Source organism: Chiloscyllium plagiosum, chromosome 7 (genome assembly GCF_004010195.1).
Source record: "Chiloscyllium plagiosum isolate BGI_BamShark_2017 chromosome 7, ASM401019v2, whole genome shotgun sequence".
Taxonomy (NCBI): Eukaryota; Metazoa; Chordata; class Chondrichthyes; order Orectolobiformes; family Hemiscylliidae; genus Chiloscyllium; species Chiloscyllium plagiosum.
In genome coordinates this window covers 51,984,184-52,009,246 of record NC_057716.1, presented here as the reverse complement: position 1 = coordinate 52,009,246, position 25,063 = coordinate 51,984,184, and the positions used below count along the sequence as shown (strand labels likewise).

Below are 25,063 nucleotides of genomic sequence, written 5' to 3'. Positions count from 1 at the left end.
AGTAGGTCCATATTTTGCACTACAAAAAGCCCTCCGTTATATTAATCACAATTCTGAAGGTTTTGACACTTTGGGAGCAGGTGGGATTTGAACTCTGACTCTTTCGGAGGTTCCCCTTTTCCTTTAGAAGCTCTAAGCTCCCACTATCACTTTAAAGTACTTGTATGTCAGAGCTAAAATACAGGATAACTATTTGTGCTACTAAAATAAGCAATAGCATTTTTTTGCCTTAAACTTCAATAATGGTAAGGATGAGAAATACTCAGATATACTAATACTTTATTTATGGAAATATAAGGTGGAGCAAGCTAATATTTACTGTGTACCATAATTAATACTGAATATAGCATTTTAAATGGCTCTCTTTTCTGAAGTGGTGCCTAAATACATTGACTTTTATCAAAATATGAAAAGCATCAATTCCAATGTACAGTTCAGAGATACATATAATATCATAGCAGTAATTCCAACAATATTATGACCTTCATGACTACGTAATTGCACTGGGAATATATTTAATTTGTTAACAAGGCCTCTACAAAAACAAGAGTTGAATCTTTAAATTATAGAATAATTTTAATTGTACATTAAGGTGTCAAAGCATTTAGTTTTAGTCAATATTTTCCCTCTGTTCCAGAAACACTCTGTTCAAATATTTAAGAATGTGATGTTTTGGCTGGCATGTTCACTTAGCACAATTGGCCACTTTTTAACAATCAAAAGTATTCTGTGCTAATTCAGCATCTCAGTAAAATACAATTCATTTCTTAAAATGTTGACCTTTGACCCACATCTTCCAAGTTGAGGTGTGTCAATCCTGCTCCTCTTTCATGAACACGTTCATTACTGGTTTCAGCAGAAACTTCTGTTGTTTTGCTTAAAATGGATCGCTCTTCATTGCCAATGTTTTCCTTTACATGTTCCGAAGGGCGCTTCCACTCTGGATGTTTGGCAATCCACAAGATACAGCCTCCAAAGAGGAGAATGAAAATTCCCAGAGTATTGACTAATATTGCCTCAGGTGGTGACTGGGAATACGGGAGTGTATTATTGCTACCTGACCGTCTGGAAAATAAAGTGTAGAAAGTATAGTGATAATAATGAGTTATTTTGTACTGACTAAAAATAATCTCCACTCTGAAAATGTTTAAACAAATATTTTGAAATATCAAAATTCATGACTGAGAAGCTTTAAAAGCATACAGTTTTATGTCTGGTGTATTTCTAGATTTAAATTGAATCAAGCAGCTGTCAAAAATGAGATGCTTTTCCTCTCAGACAAGAAAAACAAATATATTTATAAAACAACCTGATGTTACATGTATTTCAAAAGGTGGAATTCAGATCATTTTAAATGTGAATATACGACTATGATACCTAAAACATATTCAGTTTTGTGAAGAACGAGGAGCCTTTTCAGAATCAAATCACCAGCAAGTGACATGAATTCTAAGTATATTGTCATCCTACTTCTCCCAACCACCACACAAAGGAATAACAGTGGACATTGCAACATTTTTAAAAACAAGTTCCAAGAAACTAGGTGGAATATTCTGCATAGGAAGAGCAAAATATTTCCTTTATCTGTAGATGAGCATAGGGTTGAAGGGAGATTGAGACTTAACTGTTTATTTCTTAATTTTGCAGTAAGTTTTGAATGACCGTTAGCTATGAAGAGAGGAGAATGAGAGAGACTTAAAAAGGCTCTGGAACAGCTGCATCCAGAGATAACAAAGGCATGAATGAGGGTTTTAGCAACAGTTGACTGCCCAATTTGGACTGTCTTTGATGCATCAGAGGTGAAAATGGGCAGCATTAAATGGTACAAATAGGAAATCAGAAGATAGTTTTGGGAACAAATGCAACATCAAACAAAATCAGGCTGACTTAATCTTTGGCTGTTACCATGGGAGACAGGTGGGTCCAGAAGCACACAAACAGAATTTTGAACAGAGGCAGAAAAATATTTCAGTCTCCCCAAAATTCAATTGGAGAAAATTTCTACTCAGATGCTGTATAAGCTGTCTTATGAATTCATTAAGAATGGAGGATTAGAAAGAGGTCATTGATGTAGAGCAAAGTATCATAAGCGTACAGGTGAAAAACCAATGCTGTACCTTGGATGTCAATGCTGAACTATACACAGATTTTCACAACTTCCTATATAAATTTGTATTCTACATTCTAGGTTTTTACAAAATGTGAAAAAAATAAAAGAATTTCAAATGATCCAGAAGAATGCTTGAAGCGAGCATGAATTAAATACATTAGCATTCTGATGACAACGGATCAGAACCCTGAAGTATATATAGACATTTTTTAAATTTTTCTTTCTAAAGTGTGTTCTTAAAAGGGCTACAAAAAAAACCTGGATTTAAATTAGGTGACATGCAATATTCCTTCACCATGACTTTGCCAACGCAAACTGTCAAGGAAACTTCAAAATGGGGAAAGACTTAACAGCAAGATAATAATGGGGCTAGCTATCTCTAGGCAAAAGTGAGGACTGCAGATGCTGGAGATCAGAGTCAAGATTAGAGTGGTGTTGGAAAAGCACAGCACGTCAGGCAGCTTACCAGGAGCAGGAAAATCAATGAGTTGGGCAAAAGCTGATTCAGCCCCTCAGATGCTGCCTGACCCGCTGTGCTTTTCCAGCACCACTCTAATCCTGGCTAACTATCTCTTGCCTCCTTACAGAAAGCAAACTCCAGAACACATCTGCTTTAATCTCCAGGAATATGCAAAGACAGGACTTAAAAAGCCAGTTTCAACTCTTGCAACAGACTAGTAAGACTGAATGATTCTGTCTGTACCAGACTTAGTTTGAGCCTTAAATATCCTGTGAAGTCACAGTTGAAGAACCATCCCCTGAATAGCATGTTGCAGGTAATACTTTCTCTAACTGAGGCCTGCAAACCAAGTTAAGAAGGACAACATGATTGAGTATAATATTATGAGTGGTTTGGACAGGATGAATAGGAAACAACTGTCTTCCTAGTTAAGGGGGTAATAACAAGGGGACATAATTTTAAGACAAAAGACAAGCAATTTGAAAGTTTTTTTTTATCTTCATATGATGGTGGGAATCTGGAGTGCACTGCCTGGCAGTATACTTTAGATGGGAAACCTCGGGTACTTGGATGAGCGCTTGAAATGTCATAACATTCAAGAGTATACAGGTCATACAGTCACAATCATAGCATGAAAACAGACCCTTTGGTCTAACTCATCCATGCCATCCAGGTTTCCCAAATTAAACCAGTTCTACTTGCCTGTATTTGGCCCATATCCCTCTAAAGCATTCCTAATCAATGTCCAAATGTCTTTGAAATATTATAACTGTGCACGCCTCTAAACACTTGCTCTGTGTGAAAAAGTTTCCCCTCAAGTCCCTTTTAAATCTTATGTCTCTCACCTATTGTGAAGGAATTTCTATAATTTATATACATAGAATTAATATACCTTTGTCTAGTTCATTAATTTTATACTCACAGAGAGAAAATAAGTTTTTCAGTTATTCCCATTTCAGCTGCAGTAATCGACATTCCAAAGACGAGAAGACCAGTAAAAATATGGATTGACATGTAAAAAGTCTTGATAAACATAGGAGTGAAGGGCATCAGGAAAATGCATAATCCTAATACTATCTGTAAGACAGAAATAACTTTTCATTGTTATATTACAACATTTTCACAATCAGCAATTCCTCATGAAATAATTGGAGGAAGCTTTCTGGAGGAATACATCCACATGGAGAAATAAACCAGGATAGTTTGAATGATTTAGAATTCTTATCTAATGGAAGAATACTTATTGGCTGTCCATTTGATGTTTTTACAAAATCCAGTATTTGATATAATTTTAAATGACACATTAAATTCATTAAATGACCTCTGATTAAATGCAGTGAGAATAGGCAATAATCTGAATTAAAAAGAACACTGTGGACAGAAATACATCTGGTCAACAGTGGTGGCAGAGAAGTAGTTGTGGTTGGGTATTGCAAGTTTCTGAGTAAAAACTAAAAATCTTGAACTCAAAAATAACTAAGAAAGCGTGAAAAATCAATGGGTGCAAATATCACATGCGCAAATACTAAGGAGATATAAAGGCTGCTTTCTAACGGGGAAATTAAATCAGGTAACGGTGGCATTTCAGGATTAACCTAGAAGAAAGGCTGATGGATGGGTCAACTGATTGTTAGAGACAAAGGATAAGAAAAGACAGCATGATGAACTGCAGCCAAGTTGATGCCACAAGTGGGTTACAAAGGTAGATTGAAGTAATTTTACAAGATATGAATTAATTTGGGTATTTGAAAAAAAAGGGCAGGTTGGACATAGGCTTTGAATTAATAGCAATATCTGAAGAATGTTTTAATTGGAATAGTTTGCAAACCAGAGTTTTGGAAGGGCAGAAAGAACATTAGATGAGAAGAAAAGTTTTGAGAACAAGAGGAAAGAGCTGAATATACGATTGATTCTAAGGATGATAATCAGGGACACTAGATTTCATGAAAGCAAGTATTTCACTAACTTTAGGGGAGAAACTGAACAAGTTGTGAAGCGGAGAGTTGAGATAACAGTTGTATCAATTTAATTTTAAAGATAGTAGTCTAGTGCTGGAGAGGAGAGAGATTGTGGGTGGGAAGTTCATTGGAGTAGAGTGCAAAAGGACTTCCAGGAATTAAAGCTTTAGACCAGACTGCTTCAGTTTGGGTGGTCACTTGGCAGGCAACAAAAGGCACCAGTGGAATTGCAGTGGCAATAGGGTAAATGCTAAAATCAGACAGAGGTCAGCAGATTCCTGCTCCTTGAAAGTTTTGCCATTTTCCTGAGGTGGCATGTCAACAATTAAAACATACAGCAGTATAGCACAGCAATAGGCCCTACAGCCCAACACAATGCCACTTTAAACTAATCCTATCTGCCTGTACATGGTCCATATCCCCCTCTTCCTGCCTATTCACGTGTCTGTCTAAATGTCGCTGTTGTATTACTTTAAAAGCAAAATTACGGCGGATGCTGGAATCTGAAACCAAAAAAGAGGAAATGCTGCAAAATCTCAGCAGGTCTAGCAGCATCTGTAAGGAGAGAAAAAAAGCTGACGTTTCGAGTCTAACTGACCCTTTGTCAAAGCTCTTTGTCTGCACATCTTTGGATTGTAGGAGGAAACTGGAGCACCCGGAGGAACACCACGCAGAGAAAGTGCAAAGTCCACACATACAGTCTCCTGAGTTTGGAATCGAACTTGGGTCCCTGGCGCTGTGAGGCTGTCGTGCTAACCACTGAGCCACCGTGCCGCCCTGAAATGTTTCTTAATTTTAAATGCTTCAGACAGATCACCACTCAGCCTTCAATACTCTAGCAAAAACAATCCAAGTTTGTCCAACTTCTCATTACAGCTAATGCACTCCAATCCAGGCAACATTGCACTCTCTCCAAAGCCTCCACATCCTTCCTATAGTGTGGCAACCAAAACTGCAAACAATGCACCAGATGTGGCCTAACTAAAGTTTTATACACCTACAACACAATTTGCCAATTTTTTAGATTTATAGCTCAGGTTGAGATTCCGGTTGTAAGTTTGCTCACTAGGCTGGCAGGTTTGTTTCCAGACGTTTCGTCACCATTTTAGTTAACATAATCAGGGAGCCTCTGGTGAAGCATTGGTGTTCAGTCCCGCTTTCGATTTGTGTGTCTTGGTTTCATAAAGTGGGTGATATCATTTTCTCAGAGTTGGTAAACGGAGTCCAAATCGATGTGTTTATGATGGAGTTCCAGTTTGAATGCTAGACCTCTAGGATTGTACGTGCATGTCTCTGTTTAACCTGCCCTAGGATGGATGGTTGTCCCAGTCGAAGTGGTGGCCTTATTCATCTGTATGTAAGGTATATGACGCAAACAGAAAGGACTTCTTAGCAGAATCAACCATGAAAGACAACAGACTCACAGAAGAAACCCAGCAGACCATTAAACAGACACTAAGCAGGAAGAAGGAAGTGAACACCCTCAACACACAGGAAAGAAAACCCTAGAAGAACTCAAAAACAAAAATTATAATCCTACCTGTAGACAAAGGCGCATAACCGTCATCCTAAACAGAATACACGACATTTAAAAGGCGAACTCACTGCTTGTAGATACCAACATCTGCCAACAGGTGGCGATAGACCCAACTCCACACAGTCTCACTCCCTGGCACACAGACATACAGACCAGCAAAGGAACTCCACTGAAAATGGAAATACCTAGCAGAAGACTCATCCACTCAAGAATTCCTGAACAAAGACACCAAGATAGAAGATGATGAAATAAAGGTGTCCTTTGACTTTCACATCAATTAACATCAGCCTGGCCAAAGATACACTGACTGCACTACCAGAGGAACCAAGAGCATAAACACAAGGGAGCACCAACTTTATCAGCAAGGAGAGCATCCTCAAACTAGTAGACCTGTGCTTCATAACCCACTTCACCTTCAATGACAAGACCTACAAACAAATCAACGGAACACCCTTGGGATCACCAATATCAGGCTTCTTAGCAGAAGCAATAATGCAGATGCTCGAATGAACAGCCTTCCCATAATCCAACTCAAACTTTGGGTCTTCTCTGTGGATGACACCTTTGTCATCACAAAATGTAACAAATTAGAGGAAACCTACATCACCAACAACATCCTTACTGGCATAAATTTCACAAATGAGGAGGAGAACAACAACATACTCCCCTTCCTAGATGTCACAGTGGAACAACAGTTAATGGAGAACTTCAGACCAGTGTCTACAGGAAAGCAACACACAGACCAGATAATTAACTACAGGTGCAATCATGCCAACACCCACAAACGGAGCTGCATCAGGACATTATTTAAACATGCAGGCCACAACACACTGCAGCACCCAGAAAATACGAGTAGCAGAAGAAAAATACCTGTACAGCGTATTCAAGAAGATTGGGTACCCGATAAACACAGTCCCCCGATTCTTAACAACAAACCCAAACAAGTAGACACAACAGAAGTTGTAGCCACACTACCATACAAAGACACCTCCGAGATGACTACCAGACTACTCCAAACCCTTGGCATCTTGGTAGCCCACAAAGCTCCTAATACACTGAAACAGCTACTGATGAACCGAAAGGACCCTATACCAACAACCAGCAAAACAAATGTCATTTACAAAATATCCTGCAAGGATAGTAACAAACACTATGTAGGACAGACAGGCAGAAAATTAACTACCAGGATACATGAACACCAACTAGCCACCAAAAGACATGGCCCACTAATCGCTAGTATCCTTACTTACAAAAAAGAACACCACTTTGACTGGGGCAACACATCCATCCTAGGACAGGCTAAACAGAAACACGCACATGAAATCCTAGAGGCCTGGCATTCAAACCAGAACTACATCAATAAACACATCCATTTGAGTCCCATTTACCAACCTCAAGAAAATGAACTAGAAATGATATCATGCACCTTAAGAAACCAAGACTCAAACAAAAGCTGGACAGAACACCAGTGCTTCACTAGAGGTTTTCTGATGATGCTATTAAGCATGGTGACAAAATGTCTGAAAACAAACCTGCCAGCTCAGCGAGCAAACTTACAACATGTCAACTTTTGTACTCAGTGCCTCTATTGATAAAGGCAACCATGCCGTAGGCCTTCTTTACCACTTTTATGCACTTGCATTGCCACTTTCGGGGAGCTGGGGACGTGCACCCTTAGATCCCTCCATATATCAATGCTCTTAAGGGTTCTGATATTCATGTATACTTTCCTCTTGCATTTGACCTCTCAAAACATATCACCTCACACTTGTTCAAATTAAACTTCATCTGCCATTTCTCCACTCGACTTTCCATTTGACTTATCCTTTGACAATCTTGCTTATCATCCACAACTCCACCAATTTTCATGTCGTCTGCAAATTGACTAATTGGATGATCTACATTTTCATGCAAATTATTTTTTTTTATTATTTTTTTTTACACACCCCTCCACAACTACCATCTTTTACGACCAAGTCAATTTTGAAGCTAATTAATCAATTCACCATGGATTATAGTGATGTAATCTTCTAGACTAGCCTATCATGTGGGACCCTGTTAAATGCTTTAGTGAAGTCAATGTAGACAACAGATCTACCCTCAAGCATCTTTGTCATTTCCTCAAAAACTCAGTCAAATTTGAGACAAGACTACCCCTGCAAAAGCCATGCTTACTACCCATAAGTCCATTTGTTTCCAAATGTGAATAGATTCAGTCCCTAATTCTCTCCTATAATTTCTCTACTGTTGATTTAGAGACCACCAGCCTATAATTTTCTGGATTATCCTTATTGCCTTTCTTCAAGGAATAACATTGGCTATTCTCCACTCTTTTGGGACTCCTTTTGTGGCTATAGAGGAGCAAAGATCTCTTTCAAGGTCCCATCAATCTCCTCCCTTGCTTATCTCCATATCCTGGAACAGACCCAGGATTGTGCAGCACAGTGACTCAGTGGTCAGCACTGCTGCCCCATAGTGCTAGGGATCCAGGTTCAACTCCAGCCATGGTCGACTGTGTGTGGAGTTTGCATATTCTCCCTGTGTGTGCGTGGTTGTCCTCCAGTGTCCTCCCACAGATTAAAGATGTGTACATGAGGTGGATTTGCCATGCTAAATCACCCAGAATGTCCAGGAATTTGCAGGTGAGGGGGATTAGCCATGGGAAATGCAGGAGTATAGACAAAGGCAAGGTGGAGAGTCTGGGTAGAATGGTAAGAGGATCGGTGTGGACTCAACAGGCTGAATGGCCTACTTCCACACTGAAGGGATTATGGTCCCAATCCCATCAGGCTTGGGGATTTACCTATCTTGATGTTTTTTTCAAAACATCTAAAACTTACTCATTTTTAATGTTGACATGCCCCAGAATATCATCATACTTCTCCCTAATCTTATCATCATCCATGTCCTTCTCCCTGTGAACACTGATACAAAGCACTCATTAAATTCTTCAATTTACTCTGGCTTCAAAACCCTTTATTATTCTGAACATCTGTATTAAGGGGTACAGGAAAAGGAGTAGGTCAGTCTTCCCTTTAAGACTGTCCTGTTATTCAATGACATTTAATCCTAACGTATTTAATGGAATGCTTTCGAGGCTACTAAAGGAAGTAGCTTCAGAGGTAGAGTGATTGAAGTGGTAGTAAACTTCCAGGAATCTTTAGATTCTGGAAAAGACTCATAAGATTGGAAAACTGCTACTGCAACATATTTATTTTAAAAAGGAGCAAGAGCCAAAAACAGGTAACCAGTGGTCAGTTAGCTGGACATTTGCTATTGGGAAAATGTCTATATAAAGGATGTAGTAGTTAAACATTTAGGAATATATAATATGGTCAAGCCGAGTCCTCATGGCTTTACAAGGGGGAAATCATGCCTGACAAACATATTAGAGTTCTTCAAGGAGGTAACAAGTTAGATAAAGGCAAAGCTGTGGATGTAACATTTTATTAACCGGCACCTCTGGGACCAGGGGGATAGCAATTGATCAAGTATTCAGGTTGATCAAGAGGCCCATCTAATCAAATGTAAAAATACATTCTAAGTAATGGAAACATAATGCAGCGGATACATCACTGATATACTTTATATACAGCATAAATTACTTTAATAATGCAACTTTGCCTGAAATAAAACTTACTGGCAGAAAGCTTGTCATTCGGACCCTCAACCAAGTACATGGACATGGCAGAGATCACAATAATATAGTAAACTCCCAGTATTTGAAGTAAATAATTAATGCCAGTTTATAAAGACTGCCAGTTAAAACAAAGTTTGCTGTACATTTGAATTTTCAGAAGTTTTCTTCAAATAAAGTAACACACATTAGGTTACTTAGAATAAGTGCCCATACAGCTAGAGACAATATATTAGCATGGAGAATACAGGACCAGCTAACTAATAAAAGAGTTGGGATAAGGGGGACATTTTCAGGATGGAAACCTGCAACTCCAAGCTCTGCTGAGATCAGTAGTCTGACTACAAATGTTTATAATATAGTAACAACTTGGATGAGGAAAGTGAATGTACTATAGCCAAGTTTGCAGATACTATAATAAATGGGAAGGCAATGTGTAAGGATGACACAAAGAGGCTACAGAGGGATAAAGACAGGGTTAAATGAAACAGCAAAAACTTGGCAAATCTAATTCATTGTGGGGAAATGTAAGGTTATGCACTTTAGCAGAAAGAATGTATCGTAGCTGAATATTATTTAAATGGAAAAGATTCCAGAAAGCTACGGAATGGGGGATTTGGGAGTCCTTGTACGAGAGTCACAATAAGCCAGCACGCAGCAGGTAGTAGGAATGCAAATGGAATGTTGGCCTTTACTTCAAAGGGAAGGGAGTATAAAAGTTGGGAATTTTACTGAAACTATTCAAAGCCCAAGCAGACCATAGCTGGAATACTGCAAACAGCTTTGGTGCCCTTATCTAAGGAAAGATAAACTAGCTCACTAGGCTGACACCAAGTATGGAAGGACTGTCTTATGAGGAGAGCTCGACTGGATTGGGTCTATGCTCGATATGGAGTATAAGAATGAGAGGCAACCTACTTGAAACATACAAGATTCCTAGTGCACTTGATAGGTTAGAGGTTGAAAGATTCTTCCGCCTTTTGGAAAGGGCCAGAACACAATCTCAAGATGAACAGTTTGCACATTTAAGACCAAAATGAGAAGGAATTTCTTCTCTTTGGGCTAGTAAATCTGTGGAATTCTTAATCTCAGAGTTTTTGAGGCTGACTCATTAAATATATTCAAGAAAGTTTTTTTTAAATTGGTAAAGAGATCAAAGCTTGTGGGGAAAAGGCAGAAGAATGCAGTTAAGGATTATCAGATCAGCCATGATCTCACTGAATGACAGTAGATTTAATGGACTGAAATGATTTACTTCTGCTCCAACATCTTATGGCCATAAGGTCTAATTGCATATATTAAATCAAACTAGAATCTATATTACATGTGGCATGAGAAAAATAACAACTCACCATTACATTCCATTTCCTATCTTATAGTTAGTTATGTACCCATTCTGTTACTGCCCCTTTACACAACATTAAAATGTCCTAACTCAACTAGGAAGGATGTTGTGAAACTTGAAAGAGTTCAGAAAAGATTTTCAATGATGTTGCCAGGGTTGGAGGATTTGAGCTATAGGGAGAGGTTGAATGGACTGGGGCTATTTTCCCTGGCGCGACAGAGACTAAGGGGTGACCTTATAGAAGTTTATAAATCATGAGGGGTATGAATAGGGTAAATAGACAAAGTATTTTCCCTGGGTTGGGGGGAGTCCAGAGCTAGAGCGCATAGATTTAGGGTGAGAGGGGCAAGATTTAGAAGGGACATAAGGGGTAACTTTTTCACTCAAAAGAGTGGTGTGTGTATGGAATGAGCTGCCAGAGGGAATGGTGGAGGCTGGTACAATTACAACATCTAAAAGGCATCTGGATGAGTACATGAATAAAGAAGGTTTAGAGGGATTTGGGCCAAATGCTGGCAAATGGGACTAGATTAATTTAGGATATCTGGTCAGCATGGACGAGTTGGGTGAAAGGTCTGTTTCTGCACTGTACATCTCTATGACTAATCCAATTAAATACTTTGGACACTATTTGCTTTGAACAAATCAATGTGAACTATCATTTATTAAATTTATTTGTAAAACTGAATTGTATGAAGTGTATTAACTCATGCTTTTCCAAGTAAAAACAAATTATGATGTTTATCAATCCTCTATTTCTGATCACTATGATAACTAAGTTCATCCATCTTGGTCAGTATCTCTGCTATATTCACCACTACTTCTGCCAGCAACTTAGCATGCATCCCATTCTAACTTCTGTATAATGAGCATTGTCAACCTTTTCCGCGCCTCTATCTATTTTGAGAATAAATTTCTCAGGCTTATCTCCTTTATATTGATAGTATTAAGTACATTTGCAAATATTCATTTATTACCACTGACCTGTCCTCTGGCAACATTAGATTTTCTCCGTGATGCCAAATTGTTCCCACTGCAAAATCTCTTAACAGAGGTTTTGTAACATATTTTGGTATGTAGGACCATGGTGGGAATTAGAGAAGTATTTTATATTTTTGACCAGTAGCGTTTGAAAGGTTCATGCATACAGCAATCAAGATTTGAACTCCACAATATACATGGGACATTACTGACAGGTTTCTTGCTTAGGAGACAGCCTGGTTGACAGGCTTGGCATTCAGTAAGGGGCCAATGTAGCAGTGGAGAACAGCAAGCCTGTAAGTCTGAGCCTTCAATGTCAGGAGGACAGCAGTCCGATTCTGGACTTTTGTTTTGGGAGGTGGAGGTGGGGTGGCGAGGGGAGTTACAGAGGCTTTGGAATGTAGAAAGCTCATTTAAACATTTCAGTGGTGGTAGAGTTGAGATCAAAAACTCACTGTGGAGGTTATGACAGTTCAGAAAGGCTTTGGGTGGGGGGTCGGGTGCAGGGGGACAGAGTAGCTTGTTCAATTGAAGGAGACAGTGGTATGTAGTTCTTAGATCCTATACAACTGATATATAATTCCAAAGTCTTAGGGATCCCAGCTGTCCACAGTTAAGTTCAAAACTGCATAAAAATGAGGCATGCAATGTGATAATAATAATTTTAAGCGCCACCTCACCTTTTGACAGAACACTTGCAACGTGACCCACCATACCGGTGTTAGAATTGGCAATGGATAGGTTGGGGCTGGAATTCAGAATTTTAATGCCCTACTTGATTCAAAGCCAGGCACAGTTGGGGTTGACATTCTCCTCTTATAAGGGGCTCACAACAAGGACAACATCAATTTAAAATTATCAGCAAGCATGAGGAAAGAATTTTATTTACAGTGGATTGATGGAGCATATGCCTATTTGCAATGAGCAGAAACTATGGTTGAAGAGCAAAAATTGAATAAAAGATTTGCAACAGCAAGACATGGAGCTGGGGAGAATTAAGGTAATTTAGAATATGTAAATGTTGGTTTAGGAGAAGTTTGACACATAGAATAAGCTAATGTGCCTCCTTCTGTACTGTTATAAACTTGAATTTATTTTCACATTTTATTGAAAAGATAAACTACAAATTGTGCCATTTCTTTTCAATTTAGATTGCATTTAAACTGAAAAATCACTTGCCTGTAGAGCATGAATAATAACAGCAGCCAATCCAACCCAGCTGTGTAGACTGTACATATTAGGGATCTTCTTAGCATTATGAAAGTCAAAGACTGCCACGAGTGAAATGACCATTAGAACAAAGATTACAATATTCAAGCCAGCATGAATGTACTTCATCAGAGGCTTACTGATGTTCCATGTCCAGGGCAACCTGTAAATGATGAGACCTGAAAAGAAATGAAAACATTTGATTTCAATCTGTAAATTCAGAATAACATTAAATTTCACTGTCACAAACCATGCAGAATCCATTCTTTCTTGGTGTGTATTCAGAATGCAGGAATGTAGGAATGCAACTCTTCTTGAAGATGTTATCAGGATAGGTTCTAAAAGGCTTTGGTCCATCAACAGTAGATAAATTATCTTTACAGTAGACAAGCAAAATTACTTGAAATGATATTGGCTGGAGAATAAATACCACAAAGTATGAAATCTGTAAATCTTTGGATAGTAGTCTGTTTTCCCCCATTCAGTCCAAAAGTGACCTAATTCAATAATTTCAAACCTTAATTCTGATGGAGAAAGTTACCATGCACACACAGTTAAAAGTGCAAATTGTTTCATAAAGTGTTAATTTTAAGCTGCAATAAATTGACTATCTACATTTTTAGAAAATTATATAATTTATGTACAACACTATAATTTTGCAACATAGCCTAATGATAAATGCTCATCAAGTATTACTTTTCTGAAAAAGGAAAACTGAGACACAAAACAGATGGAACTACAAGTTTTTAAACTATGGTGAATCAATGAGTGATAACTAATCACTGATATTGTTGCCGCTTGGTGTTGTTTTTCCTCAATATTTATTCATCACCCAAATTTCTAAGGATCATACTTTATATGCCAATAGGATATGGTACTTTTAAAACCTGAAGACATAGGAGCAGAAATACGCCATACGACTCATCCAGTCCCCTCCGACATTGCACGAGATTACGGCTGATGTGATAATCCTCAACTCCAGTTTCCTGCCATGTACCCTTAATTTTCGATTCCCTTGTTAACTAAAGAAAGAATGTATACGAAATAGCCCATTGCTCTGCCATTCCACGTGAGCATGGTTTCATCTCACTTTCCACGTTGCTTAATTTCTGAGACCAAAAATCTACAGATTTAGTTATCAATCTAATCCATCGATCTTTCCCTGAGGAACGCAAAATTACCAAACGATTTTAGTATGACGTTTGAATTAAGTCCAATCTGCCGCCAGTCAGTTTATATTATTTAGCTTTATGCAGCATCCTTTGTGTTTAACAGAGTCCGAAATTGCTGGAGAAATTCTGAACTTGAAACATTAACTACTTTCTCTGCACAGAGCTGCTGAGATCCTCCAGCAATCTGTTTGCATTTCAAAGTTCCAGTATTCACATTTCTTTATTCTGTCTCACCCTTAAAACGTGTAACCAGGAATGTGCACTCACCGAATCCATTAATGAAGATAAACCCAACGGTGCTAAGGACCGGATGCCAGTTAAATTCCCGTAGTCCATGGTCCCACGCTAATCCCTCTCTCCAGTGGAACACCCAAATCAAAACAAACACAACCGAGAGGGTGCCCAGGAAAGCTGCACCCACCAGAAACCCAACAAACTGTCGAAAGTTCTCCATTTTTCAAAGTCTGCTTCTTGCCAAAGCGGCAAGGCTCTGAGGGAGTCCGGTTGCTGCAGAGGGGGTGGGAGACAGACTCCGGTTGTTATTGCTGCTGGAGTGACCGGGTCCCGTTACGGAGTGTAAACGGGAGCCTCCGGTTATTGCCAGGGCGTCTGGGGAAGGGCGTGGCACTCTTCTGGATGGCATTCAAATCAAACAATAGTTTGCCTGAATTGCAAACAGCCACGCTACACTGAGATGTTGCTATCTTTTGTCGTTGTTTTCTGTCAGAAGACCTTGTGTTATAACTAAGACGCCACTTTGAACAAACAAAAGAATTTACCCAGCTTTATACCGGAGTGCGCATGCTCGAGTTGTTGCAGAAACTTCGCTGGACTGTTTTTCTTCATGACCCTCGGTGGCTGGGAATCTAAGAACCAGTAGCTGTTATTCAAGGAATCCTCCTGCCTGAGCAATCTGCCAAGGAGCATCCTGCCAGAAAAAAAAAGCTGATGTTGTGGTTATTGCCAGCCACGCGATTGATAAATTATACTGTTTCATTTTGCAGCATTTTTAGCATCAACTGAGAAAGGATATAAGTGAGCTGTATTTATTTTACTACTGATTTTTGAGATTTAGAAATGCCTTTAAACTGTTCCACTGAAGCAGTTCATTGTTGCACAATTTTCCGGAGGTCGGAAAGCCGTGGATTCGAGCCCAATGTGAATCAACAAATTAAAGGCAAGAAAAGATGGGATGGAATGAGAGAAAAATAAACATCACTCCCGTCTTAGGACAACTGCCAGCGTTATAAGTGAATTATTGTATGAAAGGCACTTATTGTGCAGTGTATTATATTTGGTTCTTAAAATTGTAAAGTATTATTTTTGAATTTGTATTAGGACTTCACACGCTATATATCAATTAAAATCAGAAATTATTGTTTCCACCTTTTCAATCTCTTCATGTCACAAACTAAAGTTATTTTTCATTTAATTTAATCATGCGGATATACTTAATCTACCATTCACCCATTATTGCATTTAGCTATTTCTTAAATGCACTTTGAATACTTTTACCCTTTAATCCTTTATCATTTCTAGCCAGGTAAAATTATCCTCCTTAAGAGAATGTGAGTGTGAAGATAATTTAGAAGGTTAACTTTGGACTTTTAAATATATCTTTACTTATTCTGCTGACGTTTGTAGTTTTGAAGTTGTTATGCTCAAAATTCAAGACAAAAATAAGGAAGATGATGGCCATTCAACCCAAACTACTCTTTCCTATAAACCTATAACTTTCCATTCTCTATACATTGTGTCTCTTGATTGATTCCAGCATCAGACATCCACAACTTTAACCTGACTACTTATTTTCTAAAAGACTGTGCATATAAGTTACATTGCCCCAAGTTCAATTTGGTTTGGTCCTTCAGCAACCACTTGCTCCATAGTTCCAGCCGCCCACGTTAGTTTCAAAAGTGTTTCATTCTGAATGACTGTTTATCAATTCACGATTGTGAGGATCCTTACCTCCTTTTTTTACTTAATTCCAATGGTGGATACTAACTTCTTCCTCACTAACTCATTGTTCCTGTATACAGTATATCTCTGGAAAGACATTCCAGGCCCTTCACACATATAGTCATTCCAAACACAAACTATCCCAGCTCTCCCGTATTGCACGAGCATCATAGCCTCCAGCCTCCACTGTTTTCTTTCCCTCCCCGTAATAAACTTTTCTCTGAAAAGTTTAACACAACCAATCTGATTATTTAAACACTTAAATGTAAGTAGAATATAACCTTTTTGCAGCCAAATCTTAAGCAGAAATGAAAAATGTAAATTTAAAATCTGGTCTTGGCTCACAATGTATGTAGTGACAATTTAAATTAACAATATTGTAAGTGAGATGGAGTAAGCCCCAAACTGGCTTTTATTGAACTTACTTAAACTGGTGTACTTATTTATTACTTATTTTTGTCCCAATAACCTTTTATAGTTATTTTTACATTTATAAAGCTTCAATGTTAAACATCTCTACCGACATCAATTGTTTATCTTCAAGATCATGCATCACTTCCACCAGTGTTAAGATATTTTCAATTTTATTCCTATCTTCACCTTCAGTTATGAACAAAAGTACTCATTTCCATTTATTTCTATTTAAAATTATAACCGCTGATAACATATTAGGTGGGCTAGCAAAGAGATAGATAAAGTAACAAAGCAGAATGTATTGGAACAATAATGATCTGTGTTATGCAGTCAGTGGCAAAACAACAGCATTCGACATAGGATCACAAACTAACATTCACACTTATTGCAACGATGTGGGCAAGAATTTCACCGGACAGCAGAATTCTTTTGACGCAGGCCCAGTGTGGTTCAAAGTGTCTATTTAAGCTCCCTAAACTGACAAAAAGAAACATTAATATTTTGCAACAGTGACTGGGACTAAACAGTAACATTTTAGAACAAGTTCATACGCAACATTCACATTTGAATTGAACTGTTCTGTTCCCCAAAGATTGCTACCATCTAGTTAGCTGATTGTTGCAACAATGTATTAAGTTGGATTAAAGAAGTATCTTGGACTGAAATTAGTTTTAGGCTATGAAATACGATAGCAAAAATATCTTCCTCTCTAAAATATATATTATCAATGTTGTAAAGGAATGCACATTCTTCAATACACAAATGAATATGTCACAAATTCTTCCCAGCTGAATATGCAGAAGATGTGTTAAGACTGTTTGCAAAACTGGTACTATTAGATTTTCTTTCAAAATATATAATTTTGAAATTCTTTTGATCTGAATAAAAATTAATCCTTTGGACACTCACAAGATTATTTCAGAATGAGTAATATAGGCACTTGGTTCCACACGATCGATATTGACAGCAGGTTTCTGATGCAAATGACCAACGTGAACATATAGCAAACAGTCTATGACTAGTTATAGTTATGTATGATGCATCAGTCAGATGGCTAAGTTTTTCATTTACCTTCTAATTAACTAACAAAAAGAGTGCAACATAGCTTCCCATGCATTGCTGATTTGCTAACCTCCAGAGGATCCTTAAGATGAATAGCTTCCATCACCTTGTCTATGTCTTTTTATTCAATTTGGAATACCTGTATCCTTTGGGTTCATTAAAGCTTGCAAATAATAACAGTGAGTGGAGCACAAGGTGCTATGAGATGCTATCTCATCTCAACCTGCTGATAGCCTATTGCTTCAGGTCTAGAATTACAGAAAAATGTCTTGATTTGGAGATGCCGGTGTTGGACTGGGGTGTACAAAGTTAAAAATCGCACAACACCAGGTTATAGTCCAACAAGTTTAATTGGAAGCACACTAGCTTTCGGAGCATCGCTTCTTCATCACGTGATAGACGCTCCGAAAGCTAATGCTTCCAATTAAACCTGTTGGACTATAACCTGGTGTTGTGTGATTTTTAACTTAGAAAAATGTCTAATATTATAATTAAGTCTTTCAAATTCCTTTTTCAACAAAGTTTGCAGTAAAATTTGCTAAACTAGCAATTTGTTTAGATAGATATATGTATGAGAATGAAAATAGAACAAGTAAACTGAATGATGTTGACTCATCAGAAGGACTACCACCTTGATCATCTTTTGCTTTTTGAGCTCGAGTCATTTTCAAACTTTGTAATGTGACAAGAATAAGGAGTTATATTACAAAGTGAAAATCACCACCTTTAGAAATCTGTACTATTTTTTGTGTTTAACTATTTTGCAGAACTGGACAAAACTGTCAAATAAATTTTGCCAATGAAAGAGTAAAGATAGAATTCAATAACAAACTTTGAAAATTGAGAAATGTTACAGAATTCCTGCACCAGTAGTTTGATGCATTGTCCATGTTTTACAGACTATATATAACTTTTGTTTTAAAAAGTAAATGCATTCAACTAAAATCTCAATCTGTCACAACCCGTTTGCAAAGATATGCTGATACTTGAGTCCCACCATTACCAGAATCATAACAAAAGTTAAGAATTTCAACAAATTACTCAAATCCCCCAATTTACTAGTCTGATGGTTAATCAAAAGAACTTATGAGGTTTTTGTAGTCAGCATGAACTACTATTTATTAAAAATATATCAGTTCTAACCACATCAAATTATAAAAGAATTCTTTTAATGTATGAATTTACTAGCTGAAACTCTAACCCCTTCCTAAACCTGTACACACACCTGCAGCAGACACAGACAACCAAAAAGATGTGGAGGAAAACGTATTGGAGAAATACAGCTGAATCACACAAATCCACAGGATTCAATGCCTTTTGTTTCTTTCAAGTAATTCTGGCTTCCAATCTTCATATCCAAATTCTTTCCGTTCTTTGCTGAAGACATGAGGGGTATGGGTGGTGTTGACCAATGTTCCCTTGACGCTGCATGACTGCGAGTACTGAAGCAACTTTCATGTTCTGTGCATGACAACCAGTGTCAGCATGCTGATTATAGCATTTACATCCAGCTCCAGAAGTCGTGCCGTGCCTAGGTCTTGGAGGTCCAGGCCTCTTGTAAGAAAATCGAAGGGAGTACTAGTGTTGGCACATTAATTGTTCAGTTTCTCAGTCACTGACGAGAGGCAACAGTTATAGCAAATGGATACAGAGAAAGATGGCTACTTTTCAGGTTTTGGTTACAGAAGAAACACTGTCTCCTGCAATCTGGAGACATGCCTCTGTATCGCTCACGTACAAGCTAATCAGATTTCCAAAAGCCAATCAGAGATTTGTTGTCATGATAATAACTCCTGGCCTCCACAACTGGTCTAATTGAAAACTAATCAGTAGTATGTATCTGGGGGAAGGTCGGTCTGAATAAACACCCATGGTCTCTCTACGCAGGAGTCCTCCCCCTTTCTCTCGGGGATCTGGGGTGGAGGGTGCTGCACGCAGCAGTCCCCTGCAACCGCAGATTGCGGTGGTTCACGGACTCCCAGCCCAACTGCTTGTTCTGTGGCGCCGTGGAGTCCGTGGACCACGTGTATATTGGGTGTGGGCGTTTGCACTCACTTCACACCTGCGCACACACACACCATGGGTGCTGGGGAAAAAAAAAATATATATAATAAGCACTACCGCACTTAGGTGGTAGTGTGGAAAAGAAGGAAGAACAGGAGTGTTCCCTCCAACTCTAAAAAAAAAACACCCATGGTGCTACTGTATCTCAAACATCTTACCCATTCCTTGAACAAAGTCATCATTGGCAATCACTTGCTAAATAGTATGATTTTCAACTGAGGAAATTTGATGGCACTGGTCATGGGTTCTGTGGGTGCTTGTGTGACTGATGAGCTCATTGCTGGAGCCGCATCATAGACCACACACTTCGTAGGTGTTTCCAGGGGGTGGAATTGGTCCTTGGCCTCGAGATCACTGTCCTTCACTTTTCTAGTTCATTTTCTGTACTTCCTTTGGCTGATGGGTATACTTGAAGAATTGTGTCCCTTTATACAGTAGTTTCCTTCAAGTTGGTTTCTTCAGATAAGGGTCTCCTCTGTGTTGACATCTCTGCTGCCTTTCTTGAGGGAGGCTTTCAAGGAGTCTTTGAAAAGCATCCTTTATCCTCTCCTCATTCCAGTGCTTTCCTTGAGCTGGATGAAGATTTGCTTCGGTAGTCTGAGTTCAGGCATCCTAAGCACATGACTGGACCGGTGATGTCAGTTTTGGATGATCATGGCCTTGAGGCTGGTGCTAGTGCAAAGACGCTGACATTAGTAGTTGTGTTCTCGCAGCTGATGTGTAGAATCTGTCTCAAACAGCATTGATGGTGCTTCAGGTGGCACCTATATGTTGACAAAGTTTCAGAGCCATATAGTAGAGTCAGAAGGATGGCTACTTTATGCACAAGGATCTTGGTATCAACATGGATCACACAGTCAGTGAAAACTTTTATCTGTAAGCATCTAAAGGCGGTATTTGCAGATTGGATGCAAAGTTGAATTTCTGCATCAATATCAGCTTTAGATTAGATTAGATTAGATTAGATTCCCTACAGTATGGAAACAAGCCTTTCTGCCCAACAAGCCCACACCAACCATCCAAAGAGTAACCCATCCAGACATATTCCCCTACCCTATATTTACCCCTGACTAACACACCTTACACTATGGCCATTTTAGCATGGCCAATTCACCTGGCCAGCACATCTTTGGATTGTGGGAGGAAACCAGGGCACAGGAGGAAACCCACACAGACACGGGGTGAATGTGCAAACTCCACATAGAAAGTCACCAAATGCAGGAATTGAACCCAAGTCACTGGTGCTGTGAGGCAGCAGTGCTAACCACTGAGCCACCATGCAACCTCCCACTGAGCCACCGTGGCAGCTTCCCAGATGGGAGGAATGTTCCACATTTGGGAGAACCTCTCCTTAATGTTCCATATTAGTATTTGTTAAAAAGCAAGAGAAGCAACTCATAGAATCCCTACAGTGCAGAAAGCGGCCAGTAAACCCATCAAATCATCCAAAGAGAATCCCACCCAAATTCACCCTATCCCTGTAACCCCACATGTACCATTGCTAGTCCACCTAACCTGCACATTCCAGGACAAATTAGCATGGCCAATCATCCTAACCTGCACATCTTTGGACGGGGGGAGAAAGCTGGAAAACCCAGCAGAAACCCACACAAACACAGGGAGAACATGCAAACTGCACACAGTCACCCAAGGCTGGAATCAAACTCAGGTCCCTGGCACTGTGATGTAGCAATGCTTACCACAGTGTCACCATGGCATCCAGGAGTCTATGAACTTAAATTTTCATGTGTCAGATCATTTGGACTTGATCCCCCTTAACAGTTGGCTGACTGGAAATAAAACTATAAACATCTGCTAGATTGATTACAAAAGCAAGTAACTGTTGGATACCTGTGGGGTTTTTTTGCACTTGTTCATTTAAACATTTTCAAATTGTGATTTGTGATCACCGATTGCATCTGCACCAATTAAAAAGATCACATTGTTCCAGAATTTCTTCGAATCTTCTTTCTGTTATAGAGTTTGTCGCGAGTGATTTCCCATCAGTAGCTACATTCTTGGGATTCACTTGTTCCAAACAGCAATCTTGAAAGCATGTTGGAAACATTTATACTCTTGCTTTTTGGAGGTAACTGGTTGCATTTGGGAACAAAAGTCACATAACCTTGCATATAAATAAATAATCCAAAACACTATAACTGCTCCTGAAATGGGGATAGGATTGCATGGACTGAGTGTGTGAGGGTTGACCTGTTCATCATTCCAGGGCATGTTATCCAAAGATAGCAGGGGAAAATGCCTGGCAGAAGAGAATGACCAGAGTCAAATTATATGGATCATTTACCAAGTAAAGGGCAAATGTGTTTGTGTCACAAAATATTGTTGAGGCATTCCTGCTGTTCATAATATTTTCTCAGAAACCATAGCTCTCTGATTGCCAACTGTACATGCCAAAGACTCATAACTGTAAATTGTAACTGAAGGCATTCACATTTTCAAAGAATTTTGACAGGAACACAGTCTAACACAACCTGCCTCAATAAAGCATAAACATTATTCGCCATAACCTGTAGCTTCATCATGGCTACCAGTGTACACATGTTCCTTCAATTTAAACATGTGAAGATGGCTGCCATGCTTACACAACAGGAAAGTACTAAGATGAAGACAACAGACCTGAACAGAACAGTTAAGAAATTATAAGTTTGTGATCTCCTTGGTGAGTAGCCACAATGTATAAATATGTTGTAGCTCCTGTTTACACAAAGTTTTTTTTCCCTTTATATGTATTGTTTCATTCAACTTTGAAATATATTCTTTATTTTCACATCACAAACCAGAGTTTCATATTTGTGATTGTATTCTGGGAATTGAGAGGGTGTGCCTCACATTATTATGGTACAAATAGTAACCAGAGATATTGCTTGAATTGTTAATACATGTTGCTGGCATGAAAAAATCTGCATTGAGTGAGGAGATTTCATGACAGAATAGTTCAAGCAAAAAATGGCAAAATTTTAAATATTTTTTAATCAACCATAGAATTCCATCTGAGGAACTTTACAATTTACAATGTAACACTTACAATTTCGTTGCTGAAAAGAGAGACATATTGCTGAGACTTTCCATCAGGAAAAACGCTAGAATTTCAAATGATCGCAGTAATTAGTGGTACAAGAAAGTAGGGCTGCAATTAGTTGGCAAGTTAACTCTAATTAGCCAAGGCTTTGCTATGGTGATAGCAACATGGTTCTCAAAATTGTTGCGTATTTTAGAAAAGGTATAAAGTTTGTACATATTCTTTTTGTTTGCAGAAAACAAACCCTTGAGTATAAATGTATGTTACTTCAAGTAAGTTCATATAGGCCACATTATAAATTTAATTGATTATTTTAAGTTGGTTGTTAGTGTAGTTGTTATTTCACTCAGGATTATTCAACAAGTGCTGTTGAATTGCGGAAATATATCTAATAATTAATGTTGTCTTTGAGTTTTGCAAGAATGGACTAGTTGAATATATTCTGTAATCTGCCAATTACAATCAGCAATATGAACACATTATTTGATTTGATCAGCCAGTTGTTAAGATGTATAGGCCGTGTACCTCGTATCATACAAAGTCCTGTTTGTCTAATCATGCATATATATTTGAATCATCTATATTTGAGTCTGCAATTGCATGGAAGATTGTCCATACCTTAATGGGCTCCATTCCACGCACAAATTCCCTTTTGAAGTTGAACTGATTAATTAGTAGCCTTTTCTTGACATACTAGATGGGATATCCATTAATGGGTTCTCTACGGCTTAACTGTAAGCCTATCTTCACTGGTCAACATATGCACTGGGATTGCTACAGTTGCAAGATTGACCTTATCAGCAACCTTATCAACTATTTTGTCATGTACAAGCTTGGCACAAAAATAAGGGACATCCCACTATCCTGTGGGATAAGGCTACCCTGATTAGATCATTGCTTGCTTTGTATCATGCATGCTCATGAATAGGCATATCACCACCATTTTCAGGCTTAAAAGTGTCCATTCTAACTTAAATTACCCTAGAAGAGTAGAGTATCTCAAAAGTTTGAACAACTGGTAAAGCTACCTGTTTCATACTGCTAATGCTCAGTAACAAGACGTGATTTTCTCCACTAACAGGTTGCTGCAACCAAGCCAAAAGAAAGCCCACATATTCTGTTCACTGTTGGAAACCCCATTTTCAACCTCAACTGGACTAAGAAAATACACAGGAGAAAGTGAGGTCTGCAGATGCTGGAGATCAGAAGAAGGCCTAATGCCCGAAACATCGATTCTCCTGTTCCCTAGATGCTGCCTGACCTGCTGCGCTTTTCCAGCAACACATTTCCATCTAAGAAAATACACACTTTACCTATCTTTGGAGTAGTTCACTGTGCAAACCATTGAGCAGGAGTGTTCCCAGTTCAAGCATTCTAGACCAGGTTAGCAAACCAACAGCAGAGTGCATCCTCTTTAAACAAGACTCTTTTCTTTGACATAGCTGCTGTGTTCAAGATTTTTTAAAAAATCTGAAGACACTTTGATAGATGCTGAGGGAGAGTAGGAAAGGTGCCAAATAGGTGGGGATTAGGGTGGCAGGTTGATAGTGGGGTAGGGAGCCAATTGTCAGGGAGTAACAGGGTGCCAGTGGATATGAAGTGGGGTGCCTGTAGGGAGAAGTATGGTGATAGATGAGGGAATGGGGTTAGAGTTTGATGACAGATTGGGTTGAGAGTGTGTCCAGTTGGATACGTGTCTTGGGGATCAGTGTAGGAGGGATGGACCTTGTGCAGGCTGGGCTGTCCAAGCCAGGTCAGGTCAGGAGCCAGAGTAAAGAGAGCATATTTAGATATGGGGGGGAGTGGAAAGTGGGATGGGTATGGTTCAGTTTGGAGCAGGATCAGAGCTGAAACATGGAAGGATAAGTGGACGCCAGTGAGGGTGAGATGTAGATCCCCATATTCATAGAGTCTCACGTCTGTCGTCTGCAAGGTGTTAGAAAGGATTCCGAGGGATAGGATTTATGACCATCTGGAAGAGCATGGCTTGATTAAATACAGTCAATACGGCTTTGTGAGGGGCAGGTCATGCCTCACAAACCTTATCGAGTTCTTTGAGGATGTGACTAGAAAAGTTGATAAGGGTCGAGCTGTGGATGTGGTGTGTATGGACTT

At 38.9% G+C, this 25,063-nt stretch overlaps 1 protein-coding gene across 1 annotated transcript; it reads right to left on the bottom strand.

The window, feature by feature from the left end:
- Nucleotides 1–563: 563 nt before the first annotated feature.
- LOC122551593 (plasma membrane ascorbate-dependent reductase CYBRD1) lies at nucleotides 564–15,736 on the bottom strand. Its single transcript, XM_043693724.1, has 4 exons — nucleotides 14,677–15,736; nucleotides 13,208–13,416; nucleotides 3,493–3,647; nucleotides 564–1,065 (listed from the first exon to the last, which is right to left on the bottom strand). Exons 1-4 carry the CDS (start codon nucleotides 14,861–14,863, stop codon nucleotides 768–770), a joined length of 849 nt encoding a protein of 282 aa, XP_043549659.1. The 5' UTR covers nucleotides 14,864–15,736; the 3' UTR covers nucleotides 564–767.
- Between the last annotated feature and the right edge of the window lie 9,327 nt (nucleotides 15,737–25,063).